At 42.5% G+C, this 18,865-nt stretch overlaps 1 protein-coding gene across 1 annotated transcript in view; it reads right to left on the reverse strand.

Annotated features, from left to right (window-relative positions):
* Positions 1 to 1,214: 1,214 nt before the first annotated feature.
* The window catches only part of AKAIN1 (A-kinase anchor inhibitor 1), a 48,216-nt gene continuing 30,565 nt past the window's right edge, over positions 1,215 to 18,865 (reverse strand). Inside the window, exon 2 of the mRNA XM_032310543.1 lies at positions 1,215 to 3,254. Within this exon, the coding sequence (XP_032166434.1) occupies positions 3,061 to 3,254 (194 nt within the window). The 3' untranslated portion in view covers positions 1,215 to 3,060. The remainder of the gene's footprint in view (positions 3,255 to 18,865) is intronic.

An 18,865-nucleotide genomic window follows, 5' to 3' on the forward strand; every position in this document is an offset into this window, starting at 1 on the left:
ATATTTCAGAAAACTTTCTCACGCTCAAAAGAAAAGATGTTATTATTGTGGTTTCCAAAATCTCCTCACATGAACTAAAGACTTTACTCAAGGGTTTAGTCTTTTTCACCTGTTTGGGTACTGTAGTGACTAAACTAGTTACCAGATTTCTCAGAACTTTTTATTCTCTATTGTATCTTATTGGAATAGCCATTACAGCGGATAAGTTGAAAACTCTCTTTTCTAATTTTTTTGTAAGACCTTAAAACCTTGAAAATAGTTATTCATTCCAGATTGGAATAAATAACATGGTTGTTTTTAAATGGTTGATTCATATATATATATATATATATATTTTTGGTAACCTGAAATCCCACCATAAGGGAAGACGAAGCAGCTAAAAAAGAGAGTTGGGGGCAGGCTAGGGGGGAGATGAAGCCCAGAAGGCAGGAAGTTGTTTTGTATCAATTTACAATACTGTCCATACTGGATATATTATTACAGAAAAGCAAAGTAATATAAAAGGATTTCTCTCTTTGGTCTACTCCAGGGCCAGGCAAAGTAAGAGATGAACAGCTGAACATACAGAGCTGGGATGCCCATGTCTGCTTTGCCATGTAGTAAATCAGGAAGCTAAAAGACATTAAATACATACATAAATATTCCTATGAATTCCAAAAACCAAAAGCTGTGTGCTGGTTTATGATAATAGCCAACTGGTAACCCATCTTAATCCTATGCCACATGAAGCTCGATAGGCCCCGATCAAGGCCAATAACTTTATACTGAGAGAGGTTAGCAAGAGTTTAACAGATGGATTTATTTTTACGGCTGAACTTCCTTAGGATTCTGCCAATATGGCCCCAACCTACTGGGGGCAGGTGTCGCTCAACTTTCTTTTCTTCTTTCAAGAATTTCTCAATCTCTGTGTTCCCTGCTGTAGATGTTCCATCTCGCAAAGATCATGAAAGACGCTCCACATTCTAGATCCACTCACCTTTACTTCCTGAGATCAAAAGGCCACTTTGTAGCACGTGTCCTTTCCCTTTCCAGCCTCAGACACTGCCATCCCACAGGCTCACGGTACAGGCCCAGGGAAGAAACACTCTCAGGATCATGATATCTAGGGGTTTGGAAAACTTGGGGTGCCTCATGGTGCCAAAAAAATGTAAGATACATGTATGAAATGAGCCACACAGTGGGGTATAGAAGTGACAACATATTTCAAAGCTGGATATATTTTATTTACAAATAATGTTTAGATACCGAAGTTAATCAAATGTTCTCAAAGATCCTCAATGAATTAGCACAGACACACCAGAGAAGAAAGATAGTGCATTTATGTATTTTCGCCATATGATATGACAGCAAGGTCCAGGACTATTTATAACCAGACAGCTTAGTACGCATGGTGCTAGATCACTTGCAGACTACAAGCATTGGGTTTACTTTTTATAGTAAATCCTTCTGAATAATTTACCTTACTAATTATTCATTATCTACAGACTGTGCAATCATACCATATCAATTATATGACTTCAGATCAACTTAAACTCATTCTTCGATTATCATGAGTTCTGCTAAAAAAATATTTACAAATAAATCACACTTAAATTTTAACTCCCTCTGCTCCCTCTCATAGCCTTTCTTCCTGTGATTTTTTTTCCAGCTGTGCATCATGTGAGATAATCTAAGAAAGCTGATAGGTGAGTGCTTCCATTTATCTACTATAATCAATAGTATCCATTGTGGAAAGCATAACATACTGGAATTCTAGAAGTATATCTTAATATCAGTCGTACCATATATGCTGATCCTGGCTTTTTAAAAAAAAAACTATCAAATGTAGACATTAATATTCTGAAGCCGCAGAGTTTTTACTAAAGGCCAAATTCTTTCTCTGTCTTCAGTAGCACCAACTCAATGACTGTGGTGAAACCCAGACTGTGGGATTGTGATGACTCTGGAAAGATACGCATTATTTCATGGGAGTGGAGCCAAGATCATACCATTGCTATAATAATGGCTTTTTTCATATGCACATATATCTCCATAACAGCATTGTCCAAAACACGGTTACTTTATTGTTCCCACTCTATCTTCATGCTTCAGAGAATTAAAAATTGGTTTTTCCTATGTTCAGTGTTATTTATTCCTGATATGTATGATTTTCATGACTTTGAAAATATAATTTTAATTTGTGGGTGGGAAAAGAGAAGCTCCTATTAGAAAGGTACTAATGCGACGACATAGCCTGATGATAACATAGTGTTTGTAAATGGAATCTATGGTTCTGGTTGCTCTTCATGGGGCTTTGAATCAACAGTCATTGGCAACTCATGCATCTAGATCTATCACCTGTCTTATTTTAATTTTAGATGGAAAAAGAAATTCCTATTTCCAAAGGATTTCTGCACAGAGAGTAAAGACCAGCTATCAAACCATGGAGAGAACGGAGACCAAAAAAACAAACGAACAAACAAAAAAAAACCTGAGTCCTTTAAAAGTTAAACCCCTCCTTTCTAAAAAGTAATATAAATAATGCCTTGTAAGATCCTGAGAGACTGAGTCTTAGAATTTGCCTTTGCTCCATTTGATCTTGGACTTGAACCCAGTGAAGCCTTCAATTCCATATTTGAAGTTGACAAACCCCATTCCTTCACCTTTCCAGCATGTCTTTTTAAAATACAAAGAACACAGTACCATACTCAGTATCTCAGCGAAAAGGGTCGCTGTTTAAACTCACAGAATGGTACGTAATGGTACGTAAAAAGCAAATGTAAATAAGCAGAATCTTGGTGGGGGGGGACCTTAAAAATAAATGGTGCTGCAAAACTACTTCTGCAATTACAGTGTCCTGTTTGGGCCCACTCCATTTCAGAGGCACTGCATTAATATAAACAGAATCATCTAACGCACTTTTTCAAAACAGTGCATCTCAGCCAAGGGCTAGCGCGAATTCATCCTACTTCTAGGTGCCGATGACACTTTGGTTTGCTTTACTGGCAACAATTTGGCAACGCATCCTATACTAAGAGGAAGGCCGAAACCAAGCAGGTGACAAGAGCCAAATCGATGGTGTTACTTCTTTTCGTGCTTCTTGGTTAATTCCCCGACGCCCAGCTGGAGGCTGCCCCGGCTGTCACGGGCTCTGTCCCCCCTCTGCCGGCTCTCCTGGGAGACTTGCTGCACGGCCTGCAAGATGGCATTCTGCACAATCTGTTTGCTGGCTTTCTGCAGCTTCACCTCTTCTGGCTCGCTTCCAGGTTTCTCACCTAGCCGGAAATAGGAAAGGAGGGGGTTGGAGAACAAAATCAATTTCAGGAACGGTTACAGGAAGGAGCAGGGAGGCAAGGTGAGACCCTCAGAAGGTGCTAGAGTGGCCGCGTTAATTGTGAGGAGCCCTGCTCCTGTCATACTGCTCCTGGCTCCCTCTCCATTTGTTTGCCTCAGTCGGGTTTCCACTGTACATTCTCGCCACCTCAGGATCCTCTGCAGCCAGCAGGTGTCATGAGAATACAGTCCTGGCCAATAAAGACCTCCGGGAAGGTTCTGGAAAGAGACAGATTCGTGCCCCTTTTGGCCTTTGACACTTACCCCTTCTTCTGAGGCAGGATGCAGACCTAATGTTTTTAAGCACGGAGATGGATTCAACATTCTGCCATGGTTGGGGCGAAAACAAGAATCCAGTTCTGAAAGCATCATTCAGCATCCGCACCAGCCCCAGACCATGTACTTCTGGACTTCTTTGTGTGTGAGATAAATAAACTCCTTGTGGTTGAATCTGCCACTAGTAGTCATGTTACTTTTATGTAATATATGCCTAAGAGATTTAATTTCACTGGGGCTGGAGAGTAGATTGCTACTGAATCTATATTAGGCTCAACCCTGCTCCTATAACATCCCAAGGAATGAAACCATTTGTTCATCAGAATCTGTCCTCCATGATCTAGAACAGGGTTGGCAAACTTTTCAATAGGATCAGATAGGAACTGTTTTATACTTGGGGACCATGTGCTCTCTGTGGATCATGACAATTACTCAGCTCTTCTTGTTGTAGCATTAAATCCACTATAGACAATACAAAAATGAATTCATATGGCTTTGTTTCAATAATTCGTTACTTATAAAAAAAACAGGCTGTGAGCCAGGTTTGGCCCATAGGCCACAGTTTGCCAACCCCTGGTGTAGAATGGCAGGGATTTTGTAATTAGAAGGCAGGGAGTCTACCTACCATTGATTGTTTGCCTTTTTCCCTAGCTAAAAACAAGACAAAACCTTGATTTCATCCAGGCAACTATGTAAGCAGGTATAGCTAAGTTCTGACCAATGAAGTGAAAGTTCATTTAGTGAACAATCTGAAAAAGGTCTTTACAAGGAAATAGGCAGACAAAGGCCCTCTGCCCTCTCCCCATCCCACTGCCTGCAACTCTGACACGATGAATGTCACTCAGGGGGTTTTGCTAACCATGAGGGAATCTTTAGAATAGAAACCATTTTCAGGGATTTACAAAGAAAAAGTTAGAAGGAGCCTGAAAAGTCAATGACCAAGAGCCACATGTCAATCCTTGGCTGTCCACCTCCAGACTGCTCTCATGTTAGGAAAAAAAAAATACACACACACACACACACACACACACACGCACACACACACCCCTTGCGGTGCCTGGGTGCCTCTGTTGGTTAAGCGTCTGCCTTCGGCTTAGGTCATGATCCCATAATCCTGGGATCCAGCCTGGACTGAGCTCCAGATTAAGCCCCAGATCAAGCCCTGGGTTGTGCTTCCTGTTCAGTGGGGAGTCTACTTCTCCCTTTCTCTCTGTTCCCCTCCCCCCTGCCCCACCCCCCCCACCCTCACCGCCGCCAGTCCTGCTCTCTCGCCTTCTTGCTCTCTCACTTGCTTTCTCAAATAAATAAATAATTTTTTTTAAAAAGAGAAAAATACATGTTCTGTTTGATACACTGATGCAAATATATCTTACTGATGCATTTGGGGCTTTCTTTTATTATGCAGCATACTTATTACTAACTCACGCGTGGCAGAATGATCATGAATCTAACATTTGACTAAAGAGCAATCATGAAAAATTTTAAGTTCCACCTGCTTGTATTTAGTGATAAATAGAATGGGCATCATTCGTTATGCAAAACCATCGTTTTGGATGTTCCTTCTATTTAAATATGCTGCTACCATGAGAATGTATTTAAGATCGGAGGTTGTCCACCGGGACTGATTCACTGACAATGGAATTCATCTACCCAGGAGCAAAACATCACGTAAGAGAATACTGAGTCACTCCGGAAGACTAGGCAGCTCTTATCCCTTGAGACAGAGAGTTGTCATTATTTAGCTACATTTGTACCACAAGCATTACTTCCTGAGGGATTTACAGTTTAATGGACAAAGTAAGATGAATCTATTCAAAACCAAGGGACTATCCTCACCTCACTCCCCTCCAAAAAAAGGAGAATAAAATGAGCATTCTGCCCCAAACTAAGCAGAGAAGCAATCAAAAGCTACAATGTGTAATAGACAGAAACTTTAAATTAGCTGACAAGAGTGCTTCAAAAATGCTCTGTCTAAAAAGAAAAAGAAAAAAAAAAAGACTGAACAGTAATACCAAGGTATGCTAGGGCACAAAGATTTAGAATCTGTGTTTTGAAGCCCTTCAGAGCTGTATCCAGGTTCTTTCTACCGCTTTATAGCTTTACCATCTTGGGCGAATCATTTAGCCTCTGTAAGCCTGTGTGTACATCTGTCAAATGAGCAATTAGTATCTATTTTAGGAGAGTTGCTAGAAAATTAAGTGACATGACACTTATTCAGCACTCGGTGTGGTTCCTGAGGACTTGGTATGCACTACTGTGTATCAGTTAGGGCATCAACAAGGCTATTGTAACAAATAAACTAAAAAATATAGGAGAAAAGTCAGGCAAGAAAGTGATATTTATTGCTCTCCCTTGTATCATCCCAGACAGTCTCCAGGGTGCAAGTGGCTCTGCTCCACTAGGCTCCTGAGGGGTCGGCTTCCTTCTAGCCTATCATTCTGCCTTGTCCTGCTATACTCACCTCATCTGCATGAGTTGAGCTCATTAGCCAATATCCCATCTGGGGCTGGAAGGTAGTCGAAGGGAAAGTGGAGGGTAAGTGATTTCCTTTAAAAAATTATCATCTAAGTTGCAAACATCACTTTGCTCACATTTTACTGGGGGAAACTGAGTCACAAGACCACACCTGGCCACCAGGAAGCCTAGGAAATAAGTTGCAAACTGGGTGGCCAAAGGCCCTCCTAAAACTTAGGGAGGTTCTAATGTTAACATGACGAAGCAATCACATACTTTTTGAAATTACTTCTGTGCCATGGCCAAGGCTAATTTGAAGAGGAAGAGTATATATTTACAGCAGGGCAATATGAAAATCGGGGAGTTCTGCCTACTACCACTCTAGAGCACAAACGTGTAGACAAACAGAAAAGCTATAAAGGTTCCTGTTTGCTCCTGGAAAGAGTACCTTAGCCAAACTACATATGTTTTAGCTCTACGATGTCCCTGTTGTACAGCTATTTTTCTGTCTTTGAATGGAGGAAGGAAGACTGTGAGGATGAGAGTATGCTGATGCCTTAATAGGAGAAAGAGAGAGAGAGAGAAACACTCTAAACTTAGCTGTGACCTAATATCTGAGCTAAACTGTCACATTCTCATCCATCCATTATGAAGATAAATTGATTACAAAGTCAAAGGCAGCCTGTGCCATGCTGCGTCTAGAGCACCCCTTGGGGGACCTGAAAGGCGGGTAACCCTCACAGCCCTCATCAACACTTTGCCCTGGGTCATGAGTATCTGTAGCGAAGAGTATAGGACAAAAAGAGTGGCAGTCAACTAGGACAGAGAAGGTGAGGAATGCAAAATGAGGGTAAAAGCCAGGCAGAGCACTTGGATAATAACAGAAAGACCAAAAAGAAAAAAAAGAAAAAAAAAAAAAAAAAAAAGAAAGAAAAAAAATTACAAAAAACTAAAAAGACCCCAGATATCTAAAGCAATCCTGAGAAAGAATAAAGCTGGAGGCATCACACTTCCTGATTTCAAGCTGTATTATAAAGCTACAATCAAAACAGTATGGTACTGGCATAAAAACAGACACCCAGACCAATGGCACAGACTGAGAGCCCAGAAAGAAATCCATGCATATACATACATATATAATCAACTGATATTTGAGAAGGGAGCCAAGAATACTCAATACTTTTCAAGAGAAAAAGTATCTTTAATAGATGGTATGGGAGAAATTGAATAATCATATGGAAAAGAATGAAACTTGACCCCTATCTCACACCAGTCCCAAGAAATTCACTCAAAATGGATTAAGAACTTGAACACCTGAAACCATAAAACTCCTAAAAGACAGTATGAGAAAAGCTCCTTGGAATGGATTTCAGTGATACGTTTTGAGGTGTGGCACCTAGAACACAATCAAAAATAAACAAAGTTGTACTACCTCAAATTAAAAAGCATCTACACAGCAAAAAGAATGATCAACAAGTGAAAGGACAATCTACAGAAAGGGATGGAAAGGGTTAATATCCAAAATATATTTTTAAAAACTTACACAACTCTATAACAAAAAATCAAATAACCAATTAAAATGGGCAAAGGACCTACATAAACATTTTTTCCAAAGAAGATACACAAATGGCCAAGAGGTACAGGAGAAAGTGTTCATCGTTAATCATCAGGGAAGTACAAATCAAAACCACAGTGAGATATCGCCTCATGCCTGTTAGAATAGTGAGCATCAAAAAGATAAGAAGTAAATGCTGGTGAGGGTGTGGAGGAAAGGGAGCCCTAATGCAGGGCGCGAGGGGCGCAGGGAGATTGTAAACTGGTGTAGTCACTATGGAAAATAGTACGAATGTTTCTCCAAAAATTAAAAATGGAAATACCATATAATCCAGCAACTCTAATTCTGGGTTTGTATCCAAAAGAAACAAAATCACTATCTTGAAAGATACCTGGATCCCCATGTTCATGGCAGCGTCACTTACCACAGCCAAGGCTTGGGAACAACTTACGTGTCCATCAGCAGATGAACTGGATGAAGAAAACGTGGTGTGTATGTAGAGTGTATGAAAGAAAAAACGTGCTGCCATTTGTGACAACGTGGACAGACTGGAGGGCATTGTGCTAAAAGAAATAACTCAGACAAAGAAAGGCAAATACTGTATGATCTCACTTCTATGTGATCTAAACAAAACAAAAAAAAACAACTCATAAGAAAAATAGATCAGAATTGTGGTTCCCAGAGGTGAGGGAGAGAGGATGAAGTGCTGGATGAAGGGTCAAAAGGAACAAATTTCTGGTTACAAGACAAATAAGTGAATACATAAGAAATTTTTTTTCTTTTTTTCCCTTGTGTCCGTATGAAATGATGGATGGTAATCACTTCACAGCATATGTAAGTGAAGTCAGTGTGCCCTACACCCTAAACCTGTACAGTGACCTGTGTCAGTTATATCTCAATAAAACTGAAAGAAATAAAGAAGTTACGTAAATCACAGACACATATTGTGTGTAGGCTCTTCAGCATGCAAGGAAATCCTGATGCCCTTCTGTTCCTTTATGTTCCGGGCATTTCTCCGCGGTGTGATTACCATGGGAAGGCATGCATCCCAGCTGGACATCTTGGAAATATTTGGCCGAGTCTCACATTACAATTCAGAAACTGGAATCACCCGATACAGCTCTAACTGGATATAATTGGATTATCTAGATTGTTCTCTGCCGTTAGAGAGTTTCAGCTCTCCCTCAGCAGTACTCCCTTTCTTCCCAAGTCTCCCTGACTTCGTGGAATTTACTTACCCTTGTTTCTGCTTATTCATGACTGGAAGTGCTTCATGATTTTACAAACTTCCTTCTTTCTGAGGACATTTTGGCTAAGGTTCTGCTTGTGATGGCTTGATTCTCAACATATCTTCAGCTGAAATTCCTGAGAGAGAAACTGAAAGACTCACCATTCCACCACTGTCCTTGAAAAACAGCACTCTTATCCTAGGTCACCTCCTAGGCAGCCATAGACTGACTGAATGCCACTGGGTCATTTTGGCCTGATCAGCTGTAGCCTGAGTTTGGATCAAGAGGTGAGACTACATCTGCATAAGAGTTAGGAACCACCTATCCCCCTCCTCCCGGGCAAGGGGCCACGGGCAGGGCAGGGCGGACACTCACAGGATTGGCCTCATCCAATATCATTACTGACTGGTGCTCCTATGGCATTCACTTGGAAGAATAGGACATTTGACAACAACCTGAGAGAGACCCGTAATAAAAGTACAGTGTGAAAAAGTGCATTACAACCCGACAGAAGGCAGAACCAACCAGAGAAATCCGCAGAGTCCTGCCATTTACTTACACGCGTTACGTTCGCTTGAAATTAATGAATCACCTACATGTTGTAGGTGGCCAGTTGCTTAATTTTAAATGATGCAAATGTCCTCTAGCCTAATTAGCATTTACAAAATCATTCTGGTATTTCACAAAAGATGATGAATCGATTTAATTAGCTTTAAACTCTAAATGCCCAGTACAGATACACCCAAGTCAAGAATGCGATGTAACTAAATTTATCTTCCGTGTCCTTCCACCTCAAATCATATCCACCTACACATGTGGGCACACACACACACACACACACACACACACACACACATGCAGGCTTCCCCAGGATCATGCTTCCTTAGGACACCCAGTCTGCTCCATGGGGACTCAGATGACACTGAGCTACGCGGCCCTTCCCCCTTCTTCAGAGCCTGCTCTGCCATATGACCTCCTCGCCCGCCCCAGCAGAAGCTGTCTGGAACTCAGTGCAATATGGTTAATAATTGGTCTTAATTCTTTAATTAAACCCATTAAAACCAGGATCACAGGAAGATCTTCCTGGTAACAATTTACATCTTTCTCCCCCTAACAACCCAAGGGCCACTGGCCTCTATTACATTAACCTTATCATTCTATTCCAGTGAAGTGTGTTTTAGAAAAGGTTGGTGTTTCCATTTTGAGGCAGAATCTGATTAGTGATTTTCCTATCGGAGAGATCAGTTTCTTTCAACACACAGACAGTGTGGCAGCGGTTGTATCATAAGCAGCATCTCTATCTATGGTCCCTCCCCATGGGGTCACTAACTATGCAAATTACAAAAGTCTGTCTCCAGGCAGCAGTAGGGGTGGGTGGGCACCGCCCGCCCACACTCTCCAGGGCACAGCGCTGCTAATGGTGACCATGGATCGTATTTTTTATCTTCCCCTCTGATTGCTTGAGACTATCGAGACAGTGTTATCATCCATCAATGACTAGCATGTGGAACACAGAGAACAAGGACTAATTCTGGTCCCTTTATTAATGGAATGATGGTCTATTTTCCGGCTCTAAGTACAGGAATTTTCCATGAAGGACCAGATGTTAGCTCTCACTCATTTGTGCCAACTGCTAGCAGAGCTGTCCTGGGTGCCCTGCTTTGCCACTGAGCAAGCTAAAGTTATAGGACTTCCCAGCAATGGAAAGTCACAGCCCCCTGAGTTTCTAGCTTGCCGTTAACACCTTCAAACCAACACTGCTTTCCTATGCACCATAAGCAAATCAGAAGCAACATCTGGCAGATTGAGAATCAGAAGGCAAGACAGGTATTGGCAGGTATAGGACACCTCTAAGTCATATTTGACTTATCACCGTCACCCACATCAAATCAAGTACAGAGCATTAAGAAACACTCCTGAGTGTGCCTGCAATGGCCAGGCTGGTCATTTTATAATGAGGCAAGCTACTCTCATACACTATTCTTTATTGAAATGCCCTATAGAAGAAGAAGAGATGAAAGATATTTATTGAGCATCTATATGCAGGGTCCTGTGGAAAGTGACAGAGACCATTGGGCCAAAGCCTTTCATTCATGCATGCATTCATTTTTAGATGAATTATAGAGCACTTGCTATAGGACAAATGCTAGGTTCAATATCAAGCCAAACAGTTCCAGACCCTGCTTTACTGGAGTTTATAATACAGCGGAAGAGTCAAGTGTGGATCATATAATCAAACAGGCTTATAATTTTGAGCCGGGACCCATGCATGAAGCAGCATGAGAGCAGGGACCAGGGAAGGATGCCCGAGGAAGGGGACTGAGAGGTTCACAAGGTGTTAACAGATGAAAGGAAGGTGGTGGGAGCAGGAAGAAAAGAACACGTCAGGCAGGAAGTTCAACCCGACGTGGAAGTTCCCCACTGTGGGTGGAACAGGGTCCTGTGGGGAGCTGAAAGCAGCCCCAGTTGCTGGATGCCCAACAGTGGGGAATGGTGGGGGAGACAGGAGACCATGTCTAGGAAAGTGGGCCAGCCAGACGGTACAGACCCTGGCAGGGTGGGAGGCATTGGGTCTTTTTTGGAGAGAGAAGCTGAAAGGCGCCCACAAATTCATGCCACACGGGGTACCCAGAGAAGTCGGAGGAGAGCTACATAACCATGGTAGGAACATCCAGGGCTCAGAGCAGGCCTAGCAAAACAGATTGAACTCGGAAATGCCAACAGGAAAAGAAAAGGAATTCCTTCCCAGGCCTCAGAGGGTACGGCAGACACAGGACTCTCTGACCCAGTGTCCTAGAAAGCTTTTACCTGGTCCAGCTACCTCGTTATCTTAGAACATAATTTAACTTATATTACTGGGCTGCAATGTGTTATTTTTAGGAAAGCCATGAAGAATAGTGCCAACAAAACTTGAAAAGAAAAAGTCGTCTTTAAACTAGAAATCCAATTTGAGTGTGTTGGCCAAGACAAAGGTAATTTTGAATAAAGAACAATAGGGAGGACCTAATTTACCGGCTACCAATAGCAGCTATCAGTAGCGATTCAGAAGGTGTGATCTTGGGACAAGGATAGAAAAACTGGCCAGTGAAATCGAATAGGAAGTCCAGAAACAGTCCTACCCATTCGAGTCACCCGATTTATGAAAATGACATTGTAGCACAGTGGGGAAAAGACAGTATTCTCAGGCAATGAAGCGGAGCCAGGTTATTATTCACATGGAAAAATAAGGAGCTTTGGCCATCCTACACTGTCCATAAAAAATCAGTTCCAGGTGGACAGCATATCTATACTTGAAATGCAAAGCAATCAGGAGCACTGAGGCTTTTTAGGACAGTGAAGTTACTCTGCGGGACATTACAATCATAGATACAAGTTACTGTACATTTGTCCAAAGCCCTAGAATGTACAGCATCATGAGTTGACCCTGACGTAAATCATGAACTGTGGGTGCTAATGAGCATTGCTGTAGGTTCTGCAAGTATAACAAATGTCCACTGTGGTTCAGGATATTGACAATGGGGGAGGGAGGCTGCAGCTGTCAGGGGTTGGGGCAGGGGCATTGTTCTTTCCCCTTAATTTTGCTGAGAACGAACCTAAAACTCCTCTAAAAAGAAAATAGTCTTTAGAGGATGATCAAGGGGCACCTGGGTGGCTCAGTCAGTTAAGTGGCTGTCTTCGGCTCAGGTCATGATCCCAAGGTCCTGGGATGAAGTCCTGAATCAGGCTCCCTACTCAGCGGGGAGTCTGCTTTTCCCTCTTCCCCTCACCCTGCTCCTGCTTTCTCTTTTTCTGCCTCTCGCTCTCTCTTTCGCAAAAATAAATAAAATCTTAAAAAAAAAAAAGACAATTAAGCATTCAGAAAAAAAATATAAAAGAATATATTTCTAATGTGGGGGTAGGCGAAGATTTCGTAAACAGAACACAGAACACAGCAATAACCATAAAGGAAAACTGATATATCGGACTATACTAAGCTAAGTAGATTTTGTCATGGAAACACAGCCATGGGAACAGGCTTTCCACTTGAGGAAGCTGAGGTGAGGAAAATGTTTGTGAAAAGCCATCTGGGAGATGCCTCAAGTATTTAATTTTCTGAACACTTGGATAACAACTCAACCACGACTGAGTTATGAATTCAGAGAGACTCACGGGGCTATTCTTCCTTTTTTTAAAATCTTACTTATTTATTTGACAGACAGAGATCACAAGTAGGCAGAGCAGCAGAGAGGGAGAGAGAAGCAGGCTCCCCGCTGAGCAGAGAGCCCAATGCAGGGCTCTATCCCAGGACCCTGAGATCATGACCTGGGCCGAAGGCAGAGGCTTAACCCAGTGAGCCACCCAGGCACCCCACAGGCTATTCTGACCATCACACAGATTTCTGCAAAATCTTGTACAGGCTTCCATCCTTTTGTCCCCAAGGACTAGGAAGATCAAACTTCTCCCAAGTCCCTAGTTTCTTGCAGTCAGTAGCAGCTCTAGAATTTCAATGGAGGAAGGATTTAGGAACAGCAATCTAGAGGAAGGGGAAACGAAGAATTTGTCCTGAATATAGGGCATGTGTAGCACTTTACACAGGACATTTCAAATGTTCATTTGCCATCTCAAGCCACAGTGGGTGGGATGGAGGAGACGGGGCCAGCCCCCCGTGACAGTGATCACCTGTCTCCTCACCTTTTCTAACCAGCTCACTTCTTCAGAGCAGGCATGTCACCCAGTGATCCAGAGCCACCAAACAAACCCAGCCTAAATTCCTGGCTCCTGCATGCCTGTCTCTGAGGTATGCCAGGTTGGTGGGTGCAGCACCTCCCAGGTAGCCACTCTGGAAATACAGGAGCCGGTGTTAGAGGAAATGAGTCTCTGAATTGAAGAAAGTACCAATATTAGAGCTGAATAGAAAGCAAAATCAACCTTGGAACCCAGGGGATCATGTTCTCTCTTCCCAGCCTCAGAACTAGGTCTTTGCCTCAAAACAAGTACTACCACCCCCAGGGCTCAGCTCCCCATCCATCGCCTCCCCAGCTGGGCCATGGCTCAGTTCTACAGCCTCTGCTGCCCCTTGGTGGCAACTCCTAGCATTGCTGCAGACACAAAACAGATATCCTTTAGCAGGAAGCTCTGTGCCCTGGTTCCTGGATACCGGACGTGTGTGCGTGTGTGTGCACGCGCGCGTGTGTGTGTGTGTGTGTGCATGTGTGTGTGTATGGGAAATCCTTGACCCAGGAGACAAGACAAGACTCTGGCTATTTTATCAAACATATAAACTAAGGAGCTCTTCCATGGTACTTTCTGACCACAAGAACTCTCATGAGGCCACTTATAGATTCATCCTCCTGAAAATGCAGTCCAGAGCTTTCCTGTCCTCATTCAGATGAAAATTACTTGACTAAATTAACAGATCTCTTAAATATTTAAGGAAGATTCTGAGTTCCAAGGCAAAACTAGCCACAAGCTCTCCCTTCCTACCCATCCTGGAAAGGGAGGGAGGGAGTGGGGGAGGGAAAGATGTCCGCTCTCGGGATGATTTTAAAAGAATCCTTAAAAAAAAAAAAAAAACACAAAAACTCTTCTCCTGCTGGCCTCCCTAATGTGAACAGGATAATCCTCCCAATCACTTTTATTCCAGCCTAAGAAGGAATCAAATTCCCAGCTGTGACAAGTCATCAGAAAGTACAAGTCTAGAACTTCACTAAATAATCTCTCAAAAGTAATGCTTCAGCCCCAGAGGATGTAAGTATATAGCAAGCATCCCAGGGGGCTAACCAGGGGAACAGTTTGCTCTGGCATCAGGTAAAATCTTGCCTACTTTCCTTGAAGAAGCAGCTCCCAACCTTTTGAAGACGATTCCTTTGCAATGTCAAAATATTTCACATATCCCCTCGTAACACAATGACAAAAAGAGGCTATGAATTCTGTAATGCTTTTAGATGAATTTGAATGTTATTAATCACAACAGCCTCCGTGTACATTTGAAAAATTGCAGGGCTTATGTTGAGACTGTATTCCAGCTGTGGAAAGAATGTGGGGCAAATGTGACACCCCTGTTTCTCCAAAGAGCTGCTTGGTTCCCGAGGTCTTTCTAGGTCCCACATCAGGCTAGAGCTGTTAGAAGCAATAACAGGAAGACGGATGTTACAAACTAATCCCGAATGATGGAATGTGGGTAGGGCCCAGGGCACCGTGTGGACCTAGAAGCCTCCCACCAGCTAGCCTCAAATTCTACCCTCTCCAAAATAGTCACTCAGGTAACATTTATTCAATGTCCAAATGGACTCGGTTTGCACAAGACAGACCAAGTTTTCACCTTCAGGAAGGAAATGATATCTAAGATTTCTCACAGTTTTTAAGTACCTCCAAATATTTTAAGACTTGAAAGATTAACAGGGATTAAGAATGACTTCTCAGGGGGCACCTGAGTGGCTCAATTCATTGGGCATCTGCCTTCAGCTCGGCAGATTGAGCCATCCTGGGATTGAGCCCTACTTTGGGCTCTCTGCTTGGCAGGGAGTCTGCTTCTCTCCCTCTGCCTGCCACTCCTCTTGCTCTTGCTCTCTCTTTCTGTCAAATAAATAAATAAAATCTAAAAAAAAAATTTTTTTTTAATCAATTCTCAGGCACCTGTGTGGCTCAGTCAGTTGAGCATCTGCCTTCGGCTCAGGTCATGATCTCAGGGTCCTAGGATTGAGTCTCGCATCAGGCTGCTGAGCAGGGAACCTGCTTCTCCTTCTCCCTCTGCTGTTCCCTCTGCTGGTACACACTCTTTCTCTCTCTCTCTCTCAAATAAAGAAATAAAGTCTTAAAAAAAAGAAATTAAATATTTGGTTCTACATGGTTTCCAGGCAGCCTTTGTCTAAAATGTAAACCTTTTACACAGGGATTTGACCTCTGTGGCCAATTGCACTTAGCTTCCTGGCATTAGTACATAGGCAGCACCTCTGCAGAAGTCTCTTCTTAAGAATGTGCAGCTGCCAGAAATGCAACCCAACGTGTCCCATCAGCTGATCACACACCTTTGCTTGGTGTCCACTTTGCCGGCCAGGGCTTCGGCTCCCTAGGGCATGAGCCCCGTCTGTCTTGCTCAGCCCTCGGTCCCCAGGACGGAGCACAGCACTGGCTCGCATCAGATGCTCAGTGTTGGTCCAAGGAATGATGAATGATGGTTGCATTAGTTTTCCAGTTTCCGCTTCCCATTCTGTTCTGGCTTTCTTTCCCTTTTCTCTCTGCTCCCGCTAATTTCCTGCTCTTGGCCTCCTTTGCTCCGTGTCACTGCTTTCCTGCAATAAGAATCCAAGCGCGGTAGGAAACAGCTGAAGAGTTGATCTTTTGGCACCACCTCAACCCCTCTGCGAACAACGGTGCAGAAGGCAGCCTGGAGTGCGACTATCAGAAAGTCGGCCCCAATTCCCAGACCACATATAACGAGGCCAATTAGCATTCAGAAATTTGACAAGGTCATATCTCTTTTCCTCTCTCCATCTTCTCCATCATCTCCTCCTTTTGTATCTGTTCAAGCCCCTTTAAGGATCAGTTCTCAGCTGCCTCCATTTGATTTCAAATACTTTTCAGAAGCAGGCAGTGCGGAAACAAGCTCCCTTCTGTGGGGGTCCGGTGACGTCCCCACGTGATTCACCTTCTACTGGCCCTCTCCATGTTTATAAACTCCAGAACCCTGCACTCCTCGGATCCTTGGACTCTCAGAGGCTGTATACTCATCTATTTGTCCCAAGGACACCCCAGTCCCATTCTGAGTTCTCCTGACCCAGCCCTGACTTTGTCCGATTTAAATAGTATAACCCAGTTGAAATGGGTAACAGGTGAAAACATTTGATTCATTTCTTTCAAGCAGAGAAATGAGAAAGCATGTCACCATTGTATCATCTGCAAATTGGACAACGACATACAAAACTCCTTCTTCAACCATGAATCTCCTGGAGCAACATTTTACTATATGTGGCTTTTCTTTTATTACACCTTTTTTTTTTTAATGTAACCACGAGAATCTTGGCTTTCTTTACTGTGTTGGGGTTAATTAGGAAAAAAGAACAGGTGGCTGGAATAGAAAAGGAAGTGAAGAACAAGATCAGATGTTTCATCTCTCTCTCTCTCTGTCTCTCTCTCTCTTTTCAGTGATATTTCAGAAGAAAAAAGAAGCTGAGGAAAATAAACCCATAGTTCAGGAGTGTGTGTTAGTTATGTGACAGGAGGCTAATCTCCTGTGTCTCCAGGAGCTCCAAATTGGAGCACAGCATAGGTACAGAGCATTCGTCTAAGATCCCACATGGGAAAAAGAAGAAAGGGAGGAGGGTGGGCTGGAGGCAGGGGGGGCATGAGAAACAGTTGTTTCAAAGGACGGAACTAAGTTACCCGCCCCCCAATAAAACTCAAATTACATGCATCTAATTGAAATTGCAGATAGTGTCTTTAAAAGTTTCTATCAACAAACTATGGCAAATAAAAATTCCTTATACAAGACACATTACAACCAGGCTAAGATGTAAGGGTCTATACTAGTATAATTTGGAGAGGTAAGTACTCTCATTTTTGCTTTCTTTAGTGAAAATAATTAATGTGCATGGGTTTGCACATGTAGATTTATACCCTATCATTCCTCTCATCTTACTTTTTTCATGAAATATCAAGTTCCTCAGCCACAAATTCTTCTGCCATAATTTTTTTTAGTTTAACAATCATTTCACATAAGAACTATATGGGCAGTGTCTCTGAGGCCACTCCAATCACACCCTCTCCTTCCAAATAAAGGTAAACAAGCTCCTGAATTTTCTCATAATCATTCTCTTGCTTTTCCTGTTGCTACATTGTCACCTGTAGCTCTAGTTTGACCATGTTCACTGCTGTATAGCGTCCCATTTAATAACCAGATCAAAATGTTTATTCTCCTCCTAATAGCACTTGGCTTGATTGCAGTTTTAAATGACTGTGCATGATTCTGCTGCAAACATTCTTGATTTTTATTTATGAAGGCACATTCGCAAGAGTTTCCAAGATCTTGAAGCAGCAGTAGACTTCTGGGTTGTAGAGAATGAGCCCGCCCAAATTCCCTAAGTGTGGCCAACTTGTTATCCAAAGGACTTGTACAAATTTACACTCCCAGGAGAGAGGAGTATTCCTACTGTTCAAAATCCTGGTCAATAACCAGTATGTGTCATTTTTTAAATTCCCAACCTGGTAAGCATGAAATATTATCTTCTAAAAAAAATTATCTTCTGGATTTAATTTGCATGTTGTAGATACCTAATGAGGTTAAACATCTTTTCAGAGATTATCATGTTTTCTCCATTTATGAAGCACCTATTCACCTAATTCACCCATTTTCCAACTGAGTGGTTTGCCTTTCCTTTATTGTCTTGTGTATATGCTGGACACAACCCTTTTGTCAGTCATAGGTCAGTCATAGCCACAGTCTTCTCCCTCTTTGTGGCCTTTTTTCCTTTTCCTCTTAACTCTGTGGTTCACCTACTGATCAAACCTCTCTCTCTCTCTCTCTCTCTCTCTCTTTTTTTTTCCATTTCTGTTCAGGATTTCTTTAGTGATCTGAACTCACTACTGAGCTCAGCAAGTTATTTTGGTGAAGAAAAACATGAGTGAGAAGCCAAGCTTTTGTTTTGTTTTGTTTTCCCTTTCAGTGTGTTTATTACTGCATTAGAGAAAAAGAAGGCACAAGTATGTCATTTTGCTTTTGTCAAAGCAGATCAGAACAGGGCTCTAAAATATAGGATAAAGGCCTGGCAAGAGAAGGAAACTTTGGAAAAATTGTGCAGTTTGGCTGTATCTTGAAAAGTAAGCTGGTGACAGAAAAACAAGGCAAGAAAGTAGAGAGAGGGGCGCCTGGGTGGCTCAGTGGGTCAAAGCCTCTGACTTCAGCTTGGGTGTGATCCCAGGTCCTGGGATAGAGCCCCGCATCCGGGCTCTCTGCTCAGCGGGGAGCCTGCCTCTCCTCTCTCTGCCTGCCTCTCTGCCTACTTGTGATCTCTGTCAAATAAATAAATAAAATCTTAAAAAAAAAAAAAGTAGAGAACATCGT

Source organism: Mustela erminea, chromosome 13 (assembly GCF_009829155.1).
Source record: "Mustela erminea isolate mMusErm1 chromosome 13, mMusErm1.Pri, whole genome shotgun sequence".
Taxonomy (NCBI): Eukaryota; Metazoa; Chordata; class Mammalia; order Carnivora; family Mustelidae; genus Mustela; species Mustela erminea.